Consider the following 20628-nt stretch of genomic DNA (forward strand, 5'->3'; position numbering starts at 1 on the left):
GCACATTGTTGGGAACACCAAAGATAGAGACAGGAGAAAATGTAAAGAAGAATTTAAAGAAGGAAATTTAAAGGTCCATAATCCTATAACTCAGAAATGTCTACTACTAATATTTTGATTGATTTCTTTTCCATCCTTTTTCTTCGTCTTTTTGTAAATATCTTAGTCAATCACATGTCTGTTCTTGTATCCTATTTTATTCTCTTATATTCTATCATGCCATGGCCAGTCCTCTTTTTAAAGGTCATCCAAAACCGGATATTTCCTAGATTTCTACATAACTATCCCACTATTCAATAATCCAAATATATCCCACTTGGGTTGACTTGTTCTCTGTACTCTACAAAGTAGCAAAGACCCCGGACCAAACCTGCTCATTTTGTCAGCGGCGAAGCCAGACCCCTGGCAAGGCCGGTGATCACTGCCCCATCGCCTCCTGGCCTGGCAGCTTCCTTGTCAGGCAGGTCAGTGGGACGGTAAAGGGCCGGCCCAGGCTCCCCTCTCCTGCCCTAATCACACACAGGACTCTGCTCTCGGACATACCGCTCCCAGTGGAGTTTTAAGTTACCCATGGATAGGAGACATTCATCAAAATGATTTCATAGCATGAGAAATACTTACACTAAAATTTGGCATTAAGTTTAAGAAATAGGTTCAAATTTATATACACAATATAATTACAACAAAGCAAGAAAAGTCACCCCGAAAAAGGAAATATACCAAATAAGTGGTTATCTCTGGATGATTTTATTATGCCTGATTTTTCTCACCACTTTTATATATGTATATAAATTTTCTATCATGAGCACACCTCACTGTTACATGTTAGAAAAACTTGAAACAAGACAGATTCTCGATCCAGCTCAAATTCCCCTCCACACTGCCCCGCAGCTTTCTGCCTCAATTTACCCTCCAGGGCCCACACATCTGTTCTCCCCCTGTGACTCTGGGGCTCCAGGTGGCCTCCCCGAGGTCTCAGCACGTAACAGCACTCAACTCGGTGGTTAACGACAGGAAAACACAATGAATTAGGCTGTTGCCTTCCCAGCAACTTTCATCCTCGTCAGGAGATTCAGACGCTACAATAACAGTGTTTATAGTCTCTGCGTGCTTGTCCTGCCTTTTCAGGAGTGAGAATAAGAGAGAATGATGATGATGAGAGAGCGATGAGAGAGCTACATGTTGGTGACACTAGTGACGGAGATGAGAGAGCAGCCAAGGGTCCACACTGGCATGAAATTAGGCATTTCCTGCTGCATGTGCGTTGAGCTCAAACATTGTTACTTTGAAAAAACATCAATGCAAAAACCCCGCGCTTCCACTGCAGGGGGCGTGGGTTCAATCCCTGGTCAGAGAACTAAGATTCCACATGCTGCACAGCTCAGCCAAAAAAAAAATCAATGAAATGGCGTCATGAAAATGAATTTGTGACCATCCAGAATAGGGGGATATTCACTTCCTAACTGTGAGATGTGACATTGTCCTCACAAGACAATAGAGGGGGACTTCCCTGGTGGCGCAGTGGTTAAGAATCCACCTGCCAACGCAGGGGACACGGGTTCGATCCCTGGTCTGGGAAGATCCCATATGCCGTGGAGCAACTAAGCCCGTGCACCACAACTGCTGAGCCCACACGCCACAACTACTGAAGCCCACGCGCCTAGAGCCCATGCTCCGTAACAAGAGAAGCCACTGCAATGAGAAGCCCACACACCACAACAAAGACCCAACGCAGCCGAAAAATAAATAAAAATAAAAAAAAAAAAGAAGAACCCATGAAGGGTTTTTAAAAAGACAGGAAAAGACAATCCTCAAAAAGGAAAAAAAAGAAAAGAAATACCAATGACTTTTAAACACCTGAAAAATAAGCTGACTTCATTTATGATAAGAGAGGCTAAGTTAAAGCCACACTGATGTGGCCTTCCACGGCTACCAGACTGGCAGCTTTCTGAGGCAGGGAGGGTGAAGGGGTCGGCAGTCTTACGCTTCAATAAACAGAGGGTAAATGGATTCGATCATTTTGGAAGGCCATATCCACCAACACTTCAAATGCACGTGCATTTTGATCAACAATTACTCTGTCCGGAATTTATCTTCAGGCTGTACTCATGCACATTAAAAATGACATTTACAAGATTACTCACTCACTGCAGCAAGGCCCTAGGGAACTGTAAATCTGCAGTAATAGGAGACCAGTTAGATAAAGAATGGACACAATGTCTCCAGGCGAGAGCAAGCAAAACCTGCATGTCCTCCTGTAGAATGAATGATCTCCAAGTACACGCATAAGTGAAAAGAACAAAATGCAGAACATTACATACATTTTGCAATTGTTTGTACAGAAGCAGGAAAGAATAGAGTTCACTCGGCCATTACAAAGTATCTCTGTGAAGATACAGAAACCTAACAGTGGTTGTCAGTGGGGAGGGCTGCTGGCGGGGAGGGGAAGGAGACTGGTCACTGTGAATAATTTCTGTATGTTTTGAACTTTGAACCAGGAGCACAGTTCTTTTATTTTGTAATTAATTTGTTATGAGTAAAGGGAAAGTAAGAAATGAAAATCAGCACCTGGGCTTGATGGAGGGATGGTGGGGACAGAAGTACTCTGGATCTTGACTGTGACCAGGGTTTCACAGGCATTTGCAGCTGCCAGCCTCACTGACGGTACATTCTCAAAGGAGAACGTACGTAAATCACACCTCAGAAAACAGAAAAACTGGGACTTCCCTGGTGGTCCAATGGTTAAGACTCAGTGCTCCCAATGCAGGGGGCACGGGTTCGATCCCTGGTCTGGGAACTAAGATCCCATATGCTTCACAGCGTGGCCAAAATAAATTAATTAATTAATTCAAAAATAAAAACCAACATTAAAAGAAAATAAAAATTTAAAAATGAAAAAACAGTGCATGGACTTAAAAACATAGCAACCTTTATCTGTGTTGTTACAAGAACCACCTAACTCCGATGCTGTGAGGCTGGGTGGGGACGGGATGGATAATCTCAGCGCCTGTTCTCATAGAATAGTGTGCAGGCGTTGACAAAGCACTTCCAAACACAGCTTTTAAGGATTTCACAAACTTTAAAGCAGCAAAAGTAAGTATATCCTAATGATGACATTTACTGACATCACCATGTACCATGTAGCTACTTTTTTAGGTAGGATCTATTTTCTGTAAGCCTCAGCACAACCCCAGGAGGCAGGCTGAACGACACTATTTTTTTGCCTAATGAGGAAACAGATTCAAGGTGACTAGGGTCAGTTAGCCAAAAATGGGAGGCCACGGTGTAACCCCCCGTGCCCCACCCAAACCTGTGCTCTCTCTCCTTCGCACACCTGCATGACTGTTTCCATCACTATTCACACGCCTCCATCACTGTTTGCACACCCTCATAATTGCACTTATATGCGTAACGATCACAAATGATCCCCATTTTGCACTTGAGGCCAAGCGAGCGCTGAGTTTCCATACACACAACCATCCCGTTAGGCACACCTCCCAGGAGGCACTTTGTTTCTCTGGTGCCGGGCAGGCCAGAACCAGGGAGCCGTTTAAAGAGCCCTCTCTGTGCCCTGCTTCAGTCCTGAGACCTACACAGGTGTCAGGTTCCTCTCGAACGCCGCCTCCCGCCACCCCCCCCCCGCCCCCCCCGCTCCCCACCAACAGCTCTCGCAGGAGCCGGTGCCCCAGCTGTGCCCTTGGGGCCCAGGGGCAGCAGGTACCTTTCTCTCCCGTAGGGCCGACTCTTCCAGGCCGTCCTGGTGCACCTTTGTCCCCCTTCTCTCCAGCATCCCCTGTGGAAGAAGTCACATGCCTTTAGGACCTTGCTCTGAGCACCGGGCTCCAGTGTCTGTACAGAGGGACGACCAGAGAAAGCTGCTCGTCTGTGCCGCCAGCCAGGCCCCTTGGCCTCCCTCTTCCCACCCCCCCCCTGGGGGGTTTCACCCCTTCCTCCCAACCTGCTCCCACCCTTGGCTCTAGGCCTCCCTCCCCAAGTCTCTTCTCAGGATTCTGCTTCCTTGCCTCCTCGCTCCCTCCGGGAATGCGTCTGTCCCTCTCTCCCTCCATCCCTCTGGGCTGCCTCCCAGTCTGCCCTCTGGTGCACAGGGCTCCCCAGGACCCACCATGGCTGCTCTGCTGCCCCTCACCGCCCGTGCTGGCCTCTCTCGTCCCTTGTCTGGCCAGTACTCTCGGGAAGAATAAACTTGGGCACACGAGTCGGCGTCCCCTTGTCCCTTCAGTGTGAGCACCCCCCAGAGGGTACACTGCTGCTCAGGGGCAGGGTCCTCCCGCACGGGGACACCTGTGACCAGGTGAGCACATCACCCGGTTCAGGCTCGTTGGCAGGTGCGTCCTGCTCTCAGCCTAAGCTCCACACTCCCCCAGCCTTCCGCACAGATCCTGACCGTGTTTTGGCACATTTTGCTTTATTTCATGTTTCGTTCAGAACCGAAACGGGGAAACGGGCTGTTTGTGGAGTCTCCCCGGTACCCCACCCTTAGCACGTCCCAAGTTGACCTGATGGTTTTCCCCAGAAGTGAGTCTCTTCTGTGGACTTTCCTGCTTCTGCTGTTGAGACACCGCGTCTCCCAGACTCCAAGCTCCAAGCCCCACGGTCATCTCTGGTTTTCCGTCTCCCTCATCGGATAAGTGCAAGCATCCGCCCAGCTCTGCGAAGTCCAACCGGCCGCCCCCTCCCGATCCCCACGGGGGCTCCACGCTCAGCCACGTCTCCGCAGTTCTGGAGGCGGGTGGACCACCAGCCCGCCCTCACGCGGCTCAGGGCAGGAGACAGGTCGTAATCAACCGTGGAGACACCCTGTCGGAGCAGGACAGGGTACGGTGGGAGCAGAGGACGGAGTTCTGACGGGACATCAAGGCCCCTCCCGGTCCCCCCCCGCTGCCCCCCACTCCAACCCACCCCAGAACCATCCTCCTAAAACACAGAGTCCGTTATGATACTTCCCTTCTCAAAGGAGATTCAAAACCACCAACAGCCAAATGTACTTATAAATAATGTCCCGTTTTTAAGCTCCTCCCCACAGGCCTGCACCTGGAGCCCAGGGGTCTGGTTACACTGCTGCCTCTGCCTAGTCGGCCGTGACCATCAACCCACCTGTGCAGGATTCACCTGCTCACCTGACTGTCCCGGAAGCTGCTCCTCATCTCCTCACTGGATCTCTTTTCTCCCGTGATAAGGACCCTGCTCTGAACCACAGGCATCGTCTCGTGGCCTCATCTAGCTCCCTGAGGTATCTGCCTCCCACGAGTGGGTGTGGGTGCCGACATGCACCTGCCTAGCTGTGCACAAAGCAGGCCAACATCCAAGCGAACTTCCGTTCTCCGTAAATTCTCTACACGTGCCTTCATTTGGTAAGAGGCTTCCCTGAGATTACAGGTTCCCCGGTGAAATCACCCAAACTGACAATCTGGCCTTAAGGGGAGGGGGCATTCCATTTAAACGTAAGGAAACAAAGAGACAAGCAAAGCAAGTGCCATTACAACCTGGAATGCAGGGCTGGCATGTTACTGCCACCCCCTGTCACAGCTGTGACAGCTCCATGAACCACTGCTGAAGGGCAGTTGACACACTTGGCACACACAGGCCCCTGAATCTCTGGGTAGTTCTCGGGTTTTTTTCTTATCTTTTAAAAAGAAAGGAAATCATTACAGTAGTAATATTTGGAGAAGAACTGATAGTCTAGCAAGAAATACCGACTAACAGACTGATCTCACCATCAAGAATCAGCAGACATTGGAGGGGCACCAACATAGTGAAAAAAGAAATAACAACCTAGGAAACAGGACTCAACGGGGCAGCCAGAATCTGACTGTGAAAGACACTGAATATCCTCATAAAGACGAGAGAGAACAGGCACCTATGAACAAGAGCAAGGGGCAATGAAAGAGGACCAACTAGGGAATCTCGTGCATGAAATACATTTTTGAAACAAGTTACTCTATAGGCAGGCTGAGTAACAGAATGGCCAATGATAAAAGCTAATTCATGAGACAAATAATTAGGATGAAGAACTTGTCTACAAGGCAACACTGAGAGAGAAGGAGATGGAAAGTTTTGTTTCGGTTTTGAAGTTATCAAGTTGAGCGTTTAAGAAAAAACCCCACAAATCCCAATATCCATCATACAGGAATTCCAGAAAAGGAGAATAGACATTTGAAGACTTAATAGCCGTGAAGATTTAATAGCTATGATTTCCCGGCACTAAGGAAAATCACCAAAGAGCACAATGCAAGTGCCCACAGAGCGCCAGCAGGAAAAAAATGAGGGAAAATAACTCAGATGTGTCAGAGTGACACACAGAACATCAAGAATAAAGAGAAAATTCTATAAGCGCCACGAGGAAAAGGAATTTCTAAAGACTGCACGCATGTGAATGAGAATTAGATTGACATAGAATTGTCATTAGCAACACAGGGTACGAGAATAAAATGAAGCAATAACTTCAACAAAAGGGCTGTAATTTAGACTGAGATCACAAGAGGCCTCTCTGATGAAGTGGCTTTTAACGGAGACCTGCTGAACCAGGAAGATGCAGCCAGGCAGAGATTGAGGAGACAAAGGGACACCTGCACAGGTGAGGTGGAACAAGCCGGGAGGGCCGGGCGCAGACAGCGCTCAGACCTCGCACGGACAGCCCACCGGACGCCCCCGCCAGGCTTTAGGGAGGAAACTACCGTGGCCCCATGCCTGCGTCAGGGGAGGACAGTGAGAATCATGTTTCCAGGGTCCAGGCCAGAGGCGAGCATGATCAGTGCCCATGTCCCATTGCCCCCAGCGGACGGAGGGTCCACATCGTGCCCGCCTGCGTCTCCTGGAGCAGCCGGGAGAGCCCTGCACCGCACAGGGGCTCTGTCAGTAATCGTGGAAAATTAACACCAAGCACCAGCTTCTTCCATAGATTAAGATAAACTCTTAGGGTTCACACACGGCCATTCGCTTAGTTCCATAATTTAACCTCCCCCCCCGGCCTGCCCCGTGAGGCAGGGATCACATCCACTTTACGATGAAGAGCCAGGCCAGAGACAGGCGACAAGCCAGCTCTCCAGCTCCGGGCAGCAAAACCCTAATCAGAGAACAAGCAGGCCACGTCCCCTGCTGGACCCTCCTCTGGAAGAGAAAGCAGTCAGGACGGGAAAGAGGCAGGGAGACCAGAGCTGAGGAGGGAACGGGCCCAGAGCAGCATTTCAGAAGCGTGAAATCCCCAAGTGCGTGTGTTAGTCACACTATTGGCTTTATCAACCTTCTCTCAATTAATTTGATAAAACCTATAAGAATAACGATGCCCTTTAAAAATCTCTGAGCAGCAGACTTGCTAGTACACACCAATGTTTTCCTACCTACAACCCATTTTTCCAGCCATAAAGGAAAGACTGTTCTTCCATCAAAATGAGTTGTTACTCTCTCCAAATACAAAGACAACGTGTTACTTTTAGGTCTGTGACAGCAGATGACTTTCTTCTCAAGGAGAAGGCTGCCTGGAGTCATGTTGAGAAGGATTCTGAAGCCCAGTGTGGATTCGGAGGAGGAAGCACCAGGAGGGGCCGGAAGCAGCCCGGGCGCCGTGTCCCCACAGGCCGCCTGCCACCTCCAGGCTCCGTCTCTAAGGAAACGGGCACTGGCTCCTCCCTCGCAGGCTGAGCCTGGCCTGGTGGGGCCTGTAACCCTGACGTGTCTGATGAACAAATGGAGACCGCTCACCTGCCTCTTTCATCTTAAGGGCGGGGCCTGTGTTTGTCTCCACTGACCAAGGCAGGCCCTGGCACGTGTGCTGTAATCAGACCTTTCACAGGCTGCCCCGGCGCTCGGGCGCACCCGGGCGAGTGTGGCCTGCGAAGCCCGCATCCCCTGCCTGGCCCCCTGTGTGGCCAGCACGCTTAGTGGTTGGCAAGGCACTCGGAGGAGGCAGGAGGCAGCACGCCCGCCCCTGTGCCCTGGGGCTGGGGTGACGCTGGAGCTCCACCCATCGAGCGCTGCAAAGTCCTAAGTCCCCCGAGGCCCTGACCGAGCGGACACGGAAGAGCCTGGGACGGAGCAGCCCCCCGTTTCTGCACTGTGCCCTCTCCCTCTGCCCCCGGGGGCATCCTGCTCTCTGTGCCCTGTGAGCAGCACAGAATGTCCTCAAGGTCGGAGCTTGACCTGAAGAGGAGCTGAGCGGGACCAGGCGCTGGGCAGAGGGCGGCCGGCCCGCCGCTGCCCCACGCTGCACGAGCCCCGGATCCAGGGAAGGACTCTGCCGTGATGCCAACCTCCACTTTGCAGGGGACGCACATCTACGTGGACCTGAACTTTCGCTGCTTAGAAGCCCCAAACTTGCTTTGCTGCCGTAGATTTCTCTCCTCCACTCTTGCCCCTGCTGCCCAACGTAAAAACCAGAACAGTGAAACCCCTCCTCTGTTTCGGGTCAGCACCCTCTCGTCACAAAGAAGGAACTCTCGCTGACCCACGTTTCTGCGTCAGAACAAGACACGCACAGAGGGTAACTAGGTGAGGTGGGTGTGGTCGTCAACGTGACTGCAACCAGTTCACAAGGTACCTGCCTATTCGAGCATCACGATGTACACCGTGACTAGACAGAGCTTCTATTTGTCAGTTACACCCCCAACAAAGCTGGAAATTTAAAAAAGAACAAGATATCCAGTTTCTAGGGGCTTTCATAAATATACTGAGTTTCTCCACTAAAATCGCTGCTTTGGTGTTGACAGACTAGCGTGAAACCGGACGTGTGAAACGACGCTGCCACTGAAATGCTGGATCCAGAACACACGCTGTGGGTAGCACGTGGTCTGCATGTTGCCCACGGCCCCGAACATCCCACACAGCTTCAGCACCACCTGGGAGCCTGTATGACCACCTGCCAGAAGATGAGCCTTGGAGAGCAGGGCCCCCGCGGATTCCCCGGCAGACCCCTCCGCTGAAGGGCCCACATCGTGTCTGCTCACCGCAGACACTCCGTCTGCGTACGGGGGAGGAGCAGGAGGGCGACAGCAGGTCGGCTCTCTGGGGACCATGCCCCCACCTGGCAATACAGTGGCTCATCACCGACCACAGCATGGTGTCGGGCGGTGAGAAATCACTGCTTAGAGGAGGTGAGGTGTCCCTGGAGCGGGCCGCCCTCGGAGAAGGAAGCACTGCAGGGGACCCGCCGAGCACGCGGGTCGGAACGCCCTTAATCTGGATGCAGCAGAAATGGTCACCAACGCAGATTTCAGAGAGCATCTGTCTCAGAGTACCCTCAAGATGTGCTTGAAAACCCAGAGACATCTGAATCTTGATAGTGTCCCGGTTTTATACTTAAATTGTGAATGTGGCTAAACAGTAGACTATCTGGACCGAGCTTTCCCAGACACCCACAACTCCGTGCTCAGAGAGAAGCACTGCTGCTAGCGTGCCAGTGTATCTCCGTCTAGATTTTTTCCTATTTCTGTGTATTTGTGTATTTTTAATGGGATTAGGAAGAGACTGTTTAAAGTTGCTGACTCTGGGACTTCCCTGGCGGTCCAGTGGTTAAGATTCCACACTCCCAATGCAGGGGGCCCGGGTTCAATCCCTGGTCAGGGAACTAAGATCCCACAAGCTGCGGTGCAGCCAAAAAAGTAACAATGATAAATAAATAAATAAATAAATAAATAAATAAAATTACTGACTGTTTCTATAACAATAAATATATGTTTAAAACATTCTTTAGGGCCTCCTCCTGGTGTATGTTTCCCAGGTCATCAGAGATTCGCTCCAGAGTCAGGAGCTGTGTGCTTCAGAGGCCCCGAGTAATTTTAGGAGCAGAAAACAAACGGCCGTGTACCTTCATTTCTAAGAGCACACGCGGCCCTGGAGGGGCAGGAGGGGCAGAGTGGAATCTGGGGATGCGGGACCCTGCCCGCTGCTCTCGGGAGCACGAGGCCCAAGGGGCAAGCTCGCCCCACGTGGTGGAGGCACCCAGTCCCCGTCTTGAAATTCTTTCTTTTAAACAAGAGACCCCACATTTTCATCTGCGTTGGGCCCCTCGAATTACGGAGCTGGTCCTGCTTGGGAGCCGCAAGGTTTGGGATCTCCTGCCCGTGCTCGGTAGAACCCGGTGACTTTCTGAGTGAAGATCCTCCCCCTGTGCTGGTGCCCACTCATCCCTGGTCTGCAGAGGCAGCTCCCCCTGGAGGCGAATTACAGACAAAGCGCAGGAGAAGTTTTTTGGTTTTTCGAAGAAGGAATAAAGAGCTCTCAGGAACCGTAACGGGAGCCCAGGCTTCAGAGCTACAAAACCCACTTAGACAAACTGCTAAGTTTCCCTGAGCCTGGACGGGCCTCATCTGCACAATGAGAGCATCTCACCCTGAGGGGCGCCGGAGGTGACGTGCGCAGTGCCTGGGACACACCTCGGACGCCTCACAGGGTCCCTGCGGAGAGGACCGAGCTGCACACGAACGTCTGGTTTCAGAATTACAGAATCCCTCGCCTGAACACAGTGTGGACGCCACGTACAGTCTGACCCTGGACTTTACAGAAGGGGAGACCAGGGCCATCGACGGGGCAGATTTGCCCGCGGCCGGGCCCCGAGCCGGCCCGGGGACGCGGGATGAGCGCTGCGTCAGCCGCCGCTGCCCGGGAGGCCCTGACCTCCGGGAGGCCCTGACCTCCGGGAGGCCCGGCGGCGTAAGTTACCTTTGAGTCCGGGGACGAGAATCTGCACGGAGCAGGTGTCGTCCACCGTCTGCTGAGCGCCCCCAGCCCGGAGCACCGACAGGAAGGCCAGGCCGATCAGAGCCAGAGCCCGCTTCATGGTGAGCCCCGCGGCACGCTGACTCCTGAAGGGAGGGAGAAGCAGTAAACAGTGACGGGAGTTCCGGGAACCGGGACAGCGAGTGACAGTGTGCAGGCCGCGCCGGCCACCACACCCGCCCCGCTCGGGGCCGCGGTGGCAGCTGTCCCGGAGCGGCTCTCAGGGCTTTGGTGCCTCTTTCTCTCCCTGTCGCTCTGTCTGTCTCCCTCTCTGTCTGTCTGTCTCTCTCTCTCTCGGGTGCCGACTTAAACCTCCACCACGACATCCCCTTTGCCCAGCAGTGACAACAGTCGCCACTCTGGATGTGTTACTCCAGATGCTTCTTCTGATTCCTTATAACTGATACTTGATACACACAGAGGCGTGCTTACCGTTACGTGAAAACTCTGATGCTCAGCCATAGAACAAACATTGGTGAGCGTCCACTTCACACGTCCGGCCCCCTGACCTGAGTCCCTGGTGCCCATCCCGCCCCCGGCCTCCCCTCAGAGGAGCCACTCTCCTCACCCGCGAGCCCACCTTCTCCTGATGTTTCCAGAACAGCCTCAGTGCACAGCCGTGGACAGATTCTTAGACAACGCGGTGTCTAGTGTGCCGGGGTCTGAGTTTTACGAGATACTGGGTCACACTGTGTGTCGTCTTACCTACTTTACTCAACATCACACTTCAGGATTCATCCACCTTATGCTGCCGCACACATCTGTAGCTTATTGATTATCTCCTTACGTCAATGAGGAAGCCCCCGTCACCAAAGGGTGTGGGACAGGGACAGAGGTTGGAAGGACACAGCTGGCCCCCCGTGTCCCTGTGCCGGTCCCCCTCCATGGGCCAGTGAGGAAGCATGCAGACGTTGAGGTCTGCCCCACGGGACCTTGGTGTCCGGATGCCACAGTGCTGGGGGGCAGCTGCGTCTGGCTGCACCCGGACCAGTGCCCTGGCTAGACCGCATCTCCCGTCAGCTTGTCCCCTCCCCTCACCCAGACCAGTGCCCTGGCTAGACCGCATCTCCCGTCAGCTTGTCCCCTCCCCTTACAGCGAGGCAAGCCCCCTGGGGTCACCGTGAGGAAGAACCGGCAGCGGTGCACGCAGCTCAGCACCGGGCCGGCCCCACTGCCCAGCAGCTTTTGACATCCTGGCCACCACCCCCTGGGAGGGAGCCCCACAGCCGGCCCTGGCTTCCAGACAAATGAAGGGCTGGAAGCAGAGCTCCTGAGCGAGAGCGTCCTGTGCCCCCCGTGAAGAGCCTGTGCTTTAGCCAGATCTTCCACGAAGGGGACAGAGGTGACAGTCATCTGTGCCGTCCTGCAGTGAGGCCCCGGCTCCCCACGTGCGGTCACAGGCCTGACCCTGTAGGGACAAGGCAGGGGGAGGACCGCTCACCAGATCGGGAACAACATGGCGCTCAAGTAACGCTGCACAGGGACGGGCACATCATTCCCGCCTCACAGGCCAGGAGGCCAGAGGCAGAGACCTCAGTGACAGCCGGGAAGTGGTGACGACGGGCTGGCACCTGGGACTTCCTAACGCTGTCCTGTCAGCACCACTCCTCTCTCTCCCCAGCTTCCCCGAATCGAAGTAAGGGCCCATCCTCCCCCCTCGGTCACAGCAGTAGCGGGCTTTTATTTTATTTAATTTTCTAATATTCATGTTTGGTGGAGAGAAAAGGAGCTAATGTTTACTGCGCACCAAACGTGGACACACATGTCCTGTTTAGTCCCCGGACCACCTGGTGACGTATATGGTCCCTGGTTTTAAAGACAACGAATAGAAGGCAGTGAGAGGCTGGGGCCCTTCGCGCGGGGCCGCCTGTCACCCCTGCCCGCTCCCTGCGCTCACACAGGTGTTGGAACCACGGGGAAGGGCGACGAGGACGTGCCCACAGCCCGGGCCCCGGCTGAGTTGGCTCTCTCCGTCTCCTTTGCCAGCTGAGCCTTGATCCCCGAGCGAGCTGCCCGTCCTGGACGTCGGCCGCCGTGAGCACCTGCAGCCGTAACTGGAAGAGCTTGCAGCACTCAGGCCTGGGGTTTGCAGGCGCTAAGCTGAGCGAGTGAACGGAAGGGTGGGCAAACGAATGAATGAACGCGCAGAGGTTCCCAGCTGCAACTCACACAGAATGTGATGCTCTTCTCCTGATGAGGGTTCTCCATGTTCCCATGGTGTGAATCATGCCCAAGGTCCACACGGTGTTCCCCCCGGGCCAGCTCCTCGGACACGCGACCTGTGCGGACCCACGTAGAGGGCCGCGTAATGGGATTGTGGCCTGGAATTGCTAATGGTTTTTGAACAAAGCAGCACCGCCAAGCTTGCAGCCAGCCCGGATGATCACATTGTGTTCTTAACCATAATGAGCGTAGCTGCTTTAGCAGCAAGTCGTTTGCTTCTTTCAAGGAGGTGCTTCTTGAAGGCGATGATAATAGAACGTTACATGTCAACTACCTGGCAATTTTTAAAAAGCCACGATAAACACTTGCTCCCCTGACTTTTGTGCTCAGGCCAATGGATACTTGCCTCTTGGTATGTGTGGGAGGCCAGCTGTGTTTAGATTGTTTTAAATGGCTTGGGAACTGACATGGGAATTTCCTCTCGAGCTAGAGACAACTGGGTCAGAAGACGGCCACCTTGTTCAGCAAGACTCACTGCTCTCACACTGCAGAAGCCTCAGGAGCGGCCTCGAGAAGATCAGATGCCACCTCCCAAGAAAGGGGAGCGAGGGGCAGAGGGCCCAGAGTGCAGGGAAGCCGGGGCCGCCCCCCCACTGGCCCACTGGCCCTCAGACCACTCACGTGTCTGGGCCCACCGCGGGTCCTGCCAGCAGGAATCAGTGCGGGCGGGCCCTGGGTGGGAGCCTCTTTCCCAGACTTCGGGCTCTTTCCTGCCCTCTTAGAAGAGGAATTTTGTTTTATAAACGGGGAGGCTGCAGCTCCTCCTGGGTCTCTTCAAGAAAAACATCCTTATCTCCCAGCTGGGGCCCGCCCCTCCGTGAAGGAGGCCAGCTTGGCCGAGAAGAAAGGAAATTCAATTTGGAATTCTTGGTAGAAACACGATAAAAGAATGAAATAGACAGGGAAAAAAGTGCAGCTTAATAGGCCAAACGTGCAATTATACATTTCCATTAAATGTCTACAGCAGGGCCTGCCGTCTTCTGGGCACCGTGAATGCCTGCAGAGAAGCACGTCCCCAGAAGCGTCACAGGTCTCACTGGCAGGCAGACACCCCACTCCCATCCCTCCAGTGACACTGGGCCTTCCCAGCGACTATGGCACTGACAGAGTTTCACCCCAAGGGCACACATTTTTCCTATCTTTTTACTAAGACCATGAAGCAAGAAGAGGCCTTTTCCCTATTACCTCCCCCTAGCCTTATGCAAATCATGTCCGTTCTTTTATTTGGCATATAGATTTTTCAAATTCGTAAATAGAACTGAACAGCTGTGAACGTTTGGGGCGCTGCTCTGCTTGCTACCTGGGCAACGTGCTTCCCACCAAACCGAAAATCCAGTTATGCACACTCAGTGGCTTCCAAACTTTACCTCCTAACTTCAGAACCACTGCCTAACTTCCGCCGGACAGCCAGGGTCAAGGCAGGAGGGCCCCTGGGACACTGTGGAATCCAATTTTGGAGGCATGATGACCCCACCCCGTACAGGGTGACCCTACGTGCCCTTGAAAGTTGCCTTCTCCAGCCCCGCCTTTCACCCCACATCTGGGACTCCCACCACTGAGCCCAAAACAGAGAGGCTGGTCACTGAGCAGAGGGGAGCTGGTCGCCCCGTCGCCCCCGCTGGGGGGGTCCACCAGGCCCCAGGGGCCTGAGCTGGCTTCTCAGGAAGGTGTGTGTGCCAGGGGCTGGGACGGGGGTTCTGCGGCCGCTGGTACCCCGGCCGGGATGCAGGAAAAACTGCATCACCCCTTTGAATCTATGGAAACCTGATAATCTCCTAGTAACTGGTAGCTCTGGTGCTCGGCGCTCGGCTCCAGGAAGTTTCCACCGTGAGCTTCCGAATCAATCAAGCCTCAGAATTCTGGCCTGACCCCTGCGACACGCCCGCTCTGAGAGCAAATCCCTCGGCCCTGCACCCAGTTCCCACCTGTGCCCCGCCGGGCGCCTCGCCTTCCCGCCTGAGCATCTCCCGCGGGTTCCCCACCCCCGTCCCGCTCCCAAGGCTGCAGAGTGGCCAGCGGAGCGTCCCTACCTGAGGCGCGCGCCAGGCCAGGCTGCTGTTTACGGGCCGCGGTCCCACACGTCGGGCAAGCGGCCTGGCTGTCAGACTGCCCGGCAAAGCAGGCTGGGGCTGCGGTATTATCTGCAAACAGCTTCCTGTTTGAAATGCATCAGGCGGAGAAGGGAGTGTGGGAACTTGGAAACACGTGAGATGTCGGGGTCTCGGGGCCCCTCCTGGAGACGCCCCCCCCCAACTCTTCACTCCAAACTCCCCAGTCTGTCCCTTTTTATCCACCTTTTCTGTTCCTCTCTTTCATTTTTTGAAAAAATAAGCATGTGTATTGTGGAAATTTAGGAAAGTAGAAAGAAGAGCAACAATTATCACCTGGTATCGCACAGACAGGACTAAATACAGGCTGACATATTACAGTTTTTCCATATGCGTTTCACTCCAAAAGCGTAAAGTACTCGTCTGCTGCTTGTCGAGACCTAACCGGTGGTGAGGCCCCAAACTCCCTCCGCTCACTGGAGTTTCATTTAAGGCAACACATGCCAAATCCACGTCTTTGGAGGGGGCTGGGCAGATCCAGCTTCTGTGTGGCCTGACTCATACAAGAAGGGGCAGATGGGGGTCCTTTAAGACAAAGACACATATCAAATTATGATCATAAAAAGTGAGGTCCAAAAGTGAGTATTTATTAAGACTGACAAGAGAAGTCATAACAAATTACAAATGTAGGAACTGACAGATTCCCCACACACCACAAAATCCATGAAGAAGAATGGATTCTTTATTAAAACCACCTGATAGCATAAGAAGATTTGACAACTTAGATGAAAACAGACCACTTCCTGGAAATCACAAACTACCACAGTGGACCCAATATGAAACAGAGAATTTAACAGCCCTATAGCAATTAAGGGGATTGCATTTGTAATTTTAAAACTCCCTAAAAGGAAACCTGCAGGCCAGATGGTTTCACAGGAGGATTCTACCAAACGTTTAAAGAAAAATTAACACCAATTCTACACACTTCTCCCAGAAAGTAGAAGAGGAGGGAACACTTACCAATTCATTTTATGAAGTTAGTGTTACCCTGATACCGAAACCAAAGACAGTACCAAAGAAGAAAACTACAGATCAATAACCTGCAAGGATATAGATGCAAAAATCTTTAGCAAAATATCAGCAAACAGAATTGAGCAATATATAAAAGGACTTGCAAACTATTTATAAACAAGTGGGGTATTTTGGGGATGCAAGCCTGGGTCAATATTCAAAAATCAACCAGTCATTAAGAATGCAGTGTTTGAAGAATTTTAATGACCTGGAGAAATGTTCACGATGGAATGATAAAGAATTAAACAGAACAAGGATATAAAAAAAAAAAATCAACCAGAGTAATCCACCATACTAACAAGCCCAACAGAGGAAAATCACATGATCATATCAATCGAGGCAGAAAAAGCATTTGGCAAAATCCAACACCCTTTCATGATAAAAACTCTCAGAAAAATAAGAATAGACAGAGAACTTCCTCACCTTGACAAAGAGCATCCATTTTTTTGGATAAAAGATATATTTTTTTACTGAAATATATTTGACATACAATGTGCAAGTCCAAGGTATATAACGTGTTGATTTGATACACCTGTACCTGATAATATGGCTGCCTACAATTGTAAAATTAGTTAGCACTCCATTACACCATATAGTTGTCATTGCTTTTTTTGTGGTGGGAATAATTAAGATCTAGTCTCTCAGGAATTTTGATGATTTAAGTAAAATATTGTTGTCTATATTCACTATACTGTGCATCAGATCTCCAGGACTTATTTATCTATTAGTTGCACATTTGTACCCTGAAACATCTCTCCTATTCCCCAACCCCAACCCCTGGCAACCAACACTCCACTCTGTTTCTACGAGTTTGGCTTCCTCTGACCCACATGTAAGTTATATCATACAATATTTGTCTTTCTCTGTTTGGATTATCTCACTTAGCGTAATCACCTCAAGGGCCAACCACGCCATCACAAATGGAAGGACATTCCTCCTTCTCATGGCTGAATAATATTCGATTGTGTGTGCATATATATATATCTCACACTTTTATCATTCATCCTTTGACAGGCACTTAGGTTTCTGTACCTTGGCTATTGTGAATAATGCTGCAATAAACCTGGGAGGGCAGACATCCCTTGGATAATGTTTTCATTACCTTTGCATAAATACCCAGAAGTGGAATTGCACAACCATATGGTAATTCCATTTTTACTTTTTTGAGGAGCCTCCATGCTGTTTTCCCTAGTGGCTCGCAGTTTTGATGTGCATTTCCCTGATGATTAGCGATGTTGCACATCGCTTCATGTGTCTGTCGGCCATTTGGATGTCCTTTGGAAAAATGTCTTTCTATTTCGTCAGAGAGCATCTATTTTTAAAAACCAACACTAACATCATGCTCAGGTGAAGGCTGAGCGTCCCCTCCTGAGATCAGGAAAATCAGGACAGCAACCTTACTTCTTATTTAGCATCACGCTGGAAGTTCCAGCCCATGCAGAAGGCATGGAAAGGAAACAAAAGCCACAGGGATCAGAAAGGGAAAAGTAAAACAGTCCCTTGTTGCAGATGACATGATTGTCTGCCAAGAAAATCCCAAGGAGTCTACAAAAAACTTCTAGAACTATTAAGTGAGTTCAGCAAGGTCTCAGAATACAAGATAAACATACAAAGATCAGTTGTGTTTCTATAAGCTAGCAGTGAACATATGGACACTGAAATTAAAAGCAATATAATTTACAATTGCTCAATAAAATGAAATTTGTAGGTATAAATCTAACAAAACATGTATAGGACCTATATGCTGAAACACAACATGCTGGTGAGAAAATCACAGACGATCTAAACAAACGGAGAGACATGTCGTGTTCATGACCAGAGGCTCCGTCTGCACAGGAAGGATGTCATTTCCCCCAAAACTGATTTACAAGCTTAACACAATTCTTATTGAATCTCAGCAAGAGTTTTTACAGATACAGACAATACTATTCTAAAATGTATATGAAAGACAAAGGAACCAGAATAGCTAAACTGATTTTGAAAAAGAAGAATAAAGTAAGAGGAATCAGTCTACCCAGTTTCAAGACTTATTATACAATGCAACAGAACAGAGAACCCACACAAATGTACCCAACTGATTTTGTTAAGTTTTTTAAAATAAAATGCACATAACATAAAATTTATCCGTTTGATTGTTTTAACTGTAGAGTTCAGTGGTATTAAATACATTCATAATGTCATGCAACCATCACTACCATCCAGCTCCATATTTCTTTCCACCTTGTAAAACTGAACCTCTGTCCCCATTAAACATAACTCCCCATTGTCCCCCCACCTCAGCCCCTGGCCACCACCATTCGACTTTTCGTTTCTATGAACTGACTATTCTAAGCATCTCGTGTAAGTGGAATCAGAGTATTTGTGTAACTGGCTTATTTCACTTAACCTAATGTCCTCAAGGTTCATCCACGTGACAGCAGTTGTCAGAATCCCCTTCCTTTTATTTTGTTTTGTTTTGTTTTAATTTTATTTATTTTTGGCTGCATTGGGTCCTCATTGCTGTGTGTGGGCTTTCTCCAGTTGGCGGCGAGCGGGGGCTACTCTTCGTTGCGGTGCGTGGGCTTCTCATTGCGGTGGCTTCTCTTGTTGCAGAGCACGGGCTCTAGGCGCGTGGGCTTCAGTAGTTGTGGCACGCGGGCTTAGTCGCTCCGTGACTTGTGGGATCTTCCCGGACCAGGGATCAAACCCGTGTGCCCTGCATTGGCAGGTGGATTCTTAACCACTGCACCACCAGGGTAGTCCAATTTTTCTTTTTTTTAAAATATTTATTTATTTACTTTGGCTGCACTGGGTCTTAGTTGCAGCACACAGGATCTTTAGTTGCGGCACGCATGCAGGATCTACTTCCCCGACCAGGGATCGTACCCGGGCCCCCTACACTGGGAGCGTGGACTCCTACCCACTGAACCACCAGGAACGTCCCTCCCCTGCTTTTTAAGGCTGAGTAATGTCCCACTGTATGTATAGACCACTTTTTGCTTATCCATTTATCCACTGGTGGACACTTGGGTTGCTTTCACATTTTAGCTACTGTGAATAATGCTATGAACATGGGTGTACAAATATCTCTTCCAGACCTTGCTTTTAATTCTTTTGGTTATACCCAGAAGTGAAGTCGCTGGATCATATGGTAGTTCTATTTTTACTTTTTTGAGGAACTGCCATACTGTTTTCCAAAGTGGCTGCACCATTTTACATTCCCACCAACAAGGGTTCCAATTTCTCCACATCCTCACCAGCATTTGCTATTTTCTGTTTTTTGTTTTGTTTTGTTGTGATAGCAGCCATCCCAAAAGGTGTGTGGTCGTTCTCTTTGTAGTTTTGACTTTCATTTCCCTCCTGACCAGTGCATCTTTTCATGTGCTAATTGGCCTACACCCCAATTGATTTTATTTTTGGCGGGGGCGGGGGGGAGGCACTCAGCGTGGCTTGCGGGATCTTAGTTCCCTGACCAGGGATTGAACCTGGGCCACTCAGTGAAAGCACCAGGTCCTAACCACTGCACCACCAGGGAAGCCCAATTTTTTATTTTTTTTTAATATTTATTTATTTACTTTGGCTGCACCGGGTCTTAGTTGCAGCACACGGGATCTTTAGTTGTGCCACGCATGCAGGATCTAGTTCCCCGACCAGGGATCGTACCCGGGCCCCCTACACTGGGAGCGTGGACTCCTACCCACTGAACCACCAGGAACGTCCCTCCCCTGCTTTTTAAGGCTGAGTAATGTCCCACTGTATGTATAGACCACTTTTTGCTTATCCATTTATATCCACTGGTGGACACTTGGGTTGCTTTCACATTTTAGCTACTGTGAATAATGCTATGAACATGGGTGTACAAATATCTCTTCCAGACCTTGCTTTTAATTCTTTTGGTTATACCCAGTAAGTGAAGTTGCTGGATCATATGGTAGTTCTATTTTTACTTTTTTGAGGAACTGCCACACTGTTTTCCAAAGTGGCTGCACCATTTTACATTCCCACCAACAAGGGTTCTAATTTCTCCACATACTCACCAGCACTTGCTATTTTCTGTTTTCTGTTTTGTTGTGATAGCAGCCATCCCAAAAGGTGTGAGGTCACTCTTTGTAGTTTTGACTTTCATTTCCCTCCTGACCAGTGCATCTTTTCATGTGCTAATTGGCCTACACCCCAATTGATTTTTTTTTGGCGGTGGGGGGGGGGGGGCGGCCCACTCAGCGTGGCTTGTGGGATCTTAGTTCCCCGACCAGGGACTGAACCTGGGCCACGCAGTGAAAGCACCGGGTCCTAACCACTGGACGGCCAGGGAATTCCCTAGACCCAGCTGATTTTTGACAAAGGAGCGAAAGCAACTCGGTGGAAGGAGGGTCTTTTTAATAAATGGTGCCGAAGCAGCTCAACACCCAGAGGCAACAGGTGAACCTTATACAAATATTAACTCAAAAGAGATCACGAACTTAAGCGTAAAATTATAAAACTTTTAGATAAAACATAGGATAAAAATCTTCAGGACCTAGGGATAAGCAAATAGCTCTTAGACATAAAACACCAAAAGTACAATATCCGGAAGCAA

General features: G+C 50.5%; 1 protein-coding gene across 5 annotated transcripts in view; it reads right to left on the reverse strand.

Moving 5' to 3' along the window:
* COLEC11 (collectin subfamily member 11) overlaps positions 1-15088 on the reverse strand; it is a 31832-nt gene extending 16744 nt beyond the window's left edge. The window contains exons 1-3 of one of the 5 annotated variants that reach the window (XM_036873271.1): positions 14985-15088; positions 10675-10817; positions 3722-3793 (exon numbers count right to left, since the gene is read on the reverse strand). In XM_036873271.1, coding sequence (XP_036729166.1) covers positions 3722-3793; positions 10675-10792 — 190 coding nt within the window. In that variant the 5' untranslated portion in view covers positions 10793-10817; positions 14985-15088. Of the gene's footprint in view, positions 1-3721; positions 3794-10674; positions 10818-11311; positions 11464-12172; positions 12328-12900; positions 13061-14984 lie in introns of those variants that run through there. The other 4 variants (XM_036873270.1, XM_036873268.1, XM_036873269.1 and 1 more) reach the window with 4 other exon arrangements.
* Positions 15089-20628: the final 5540 nt, after the last annotated feature.

The sequence above is a fragment of the Balaenoptera musculus genome, chromosome 13, assembly GCF_009873245.2.
Source record: "Balaenoptera musculus isolate JJ_BM4_2016_0621 chromosome 13, mBalMus1.pri.v3, whole genome shotgun sequence".
Classification (NCBI taxonomy): Eukaryota; Metazoa; Chordata; class Mammalia; order Artiodactyla; family Balaenopteridae; genus Balaenoptera; species Balaenoptera musculus.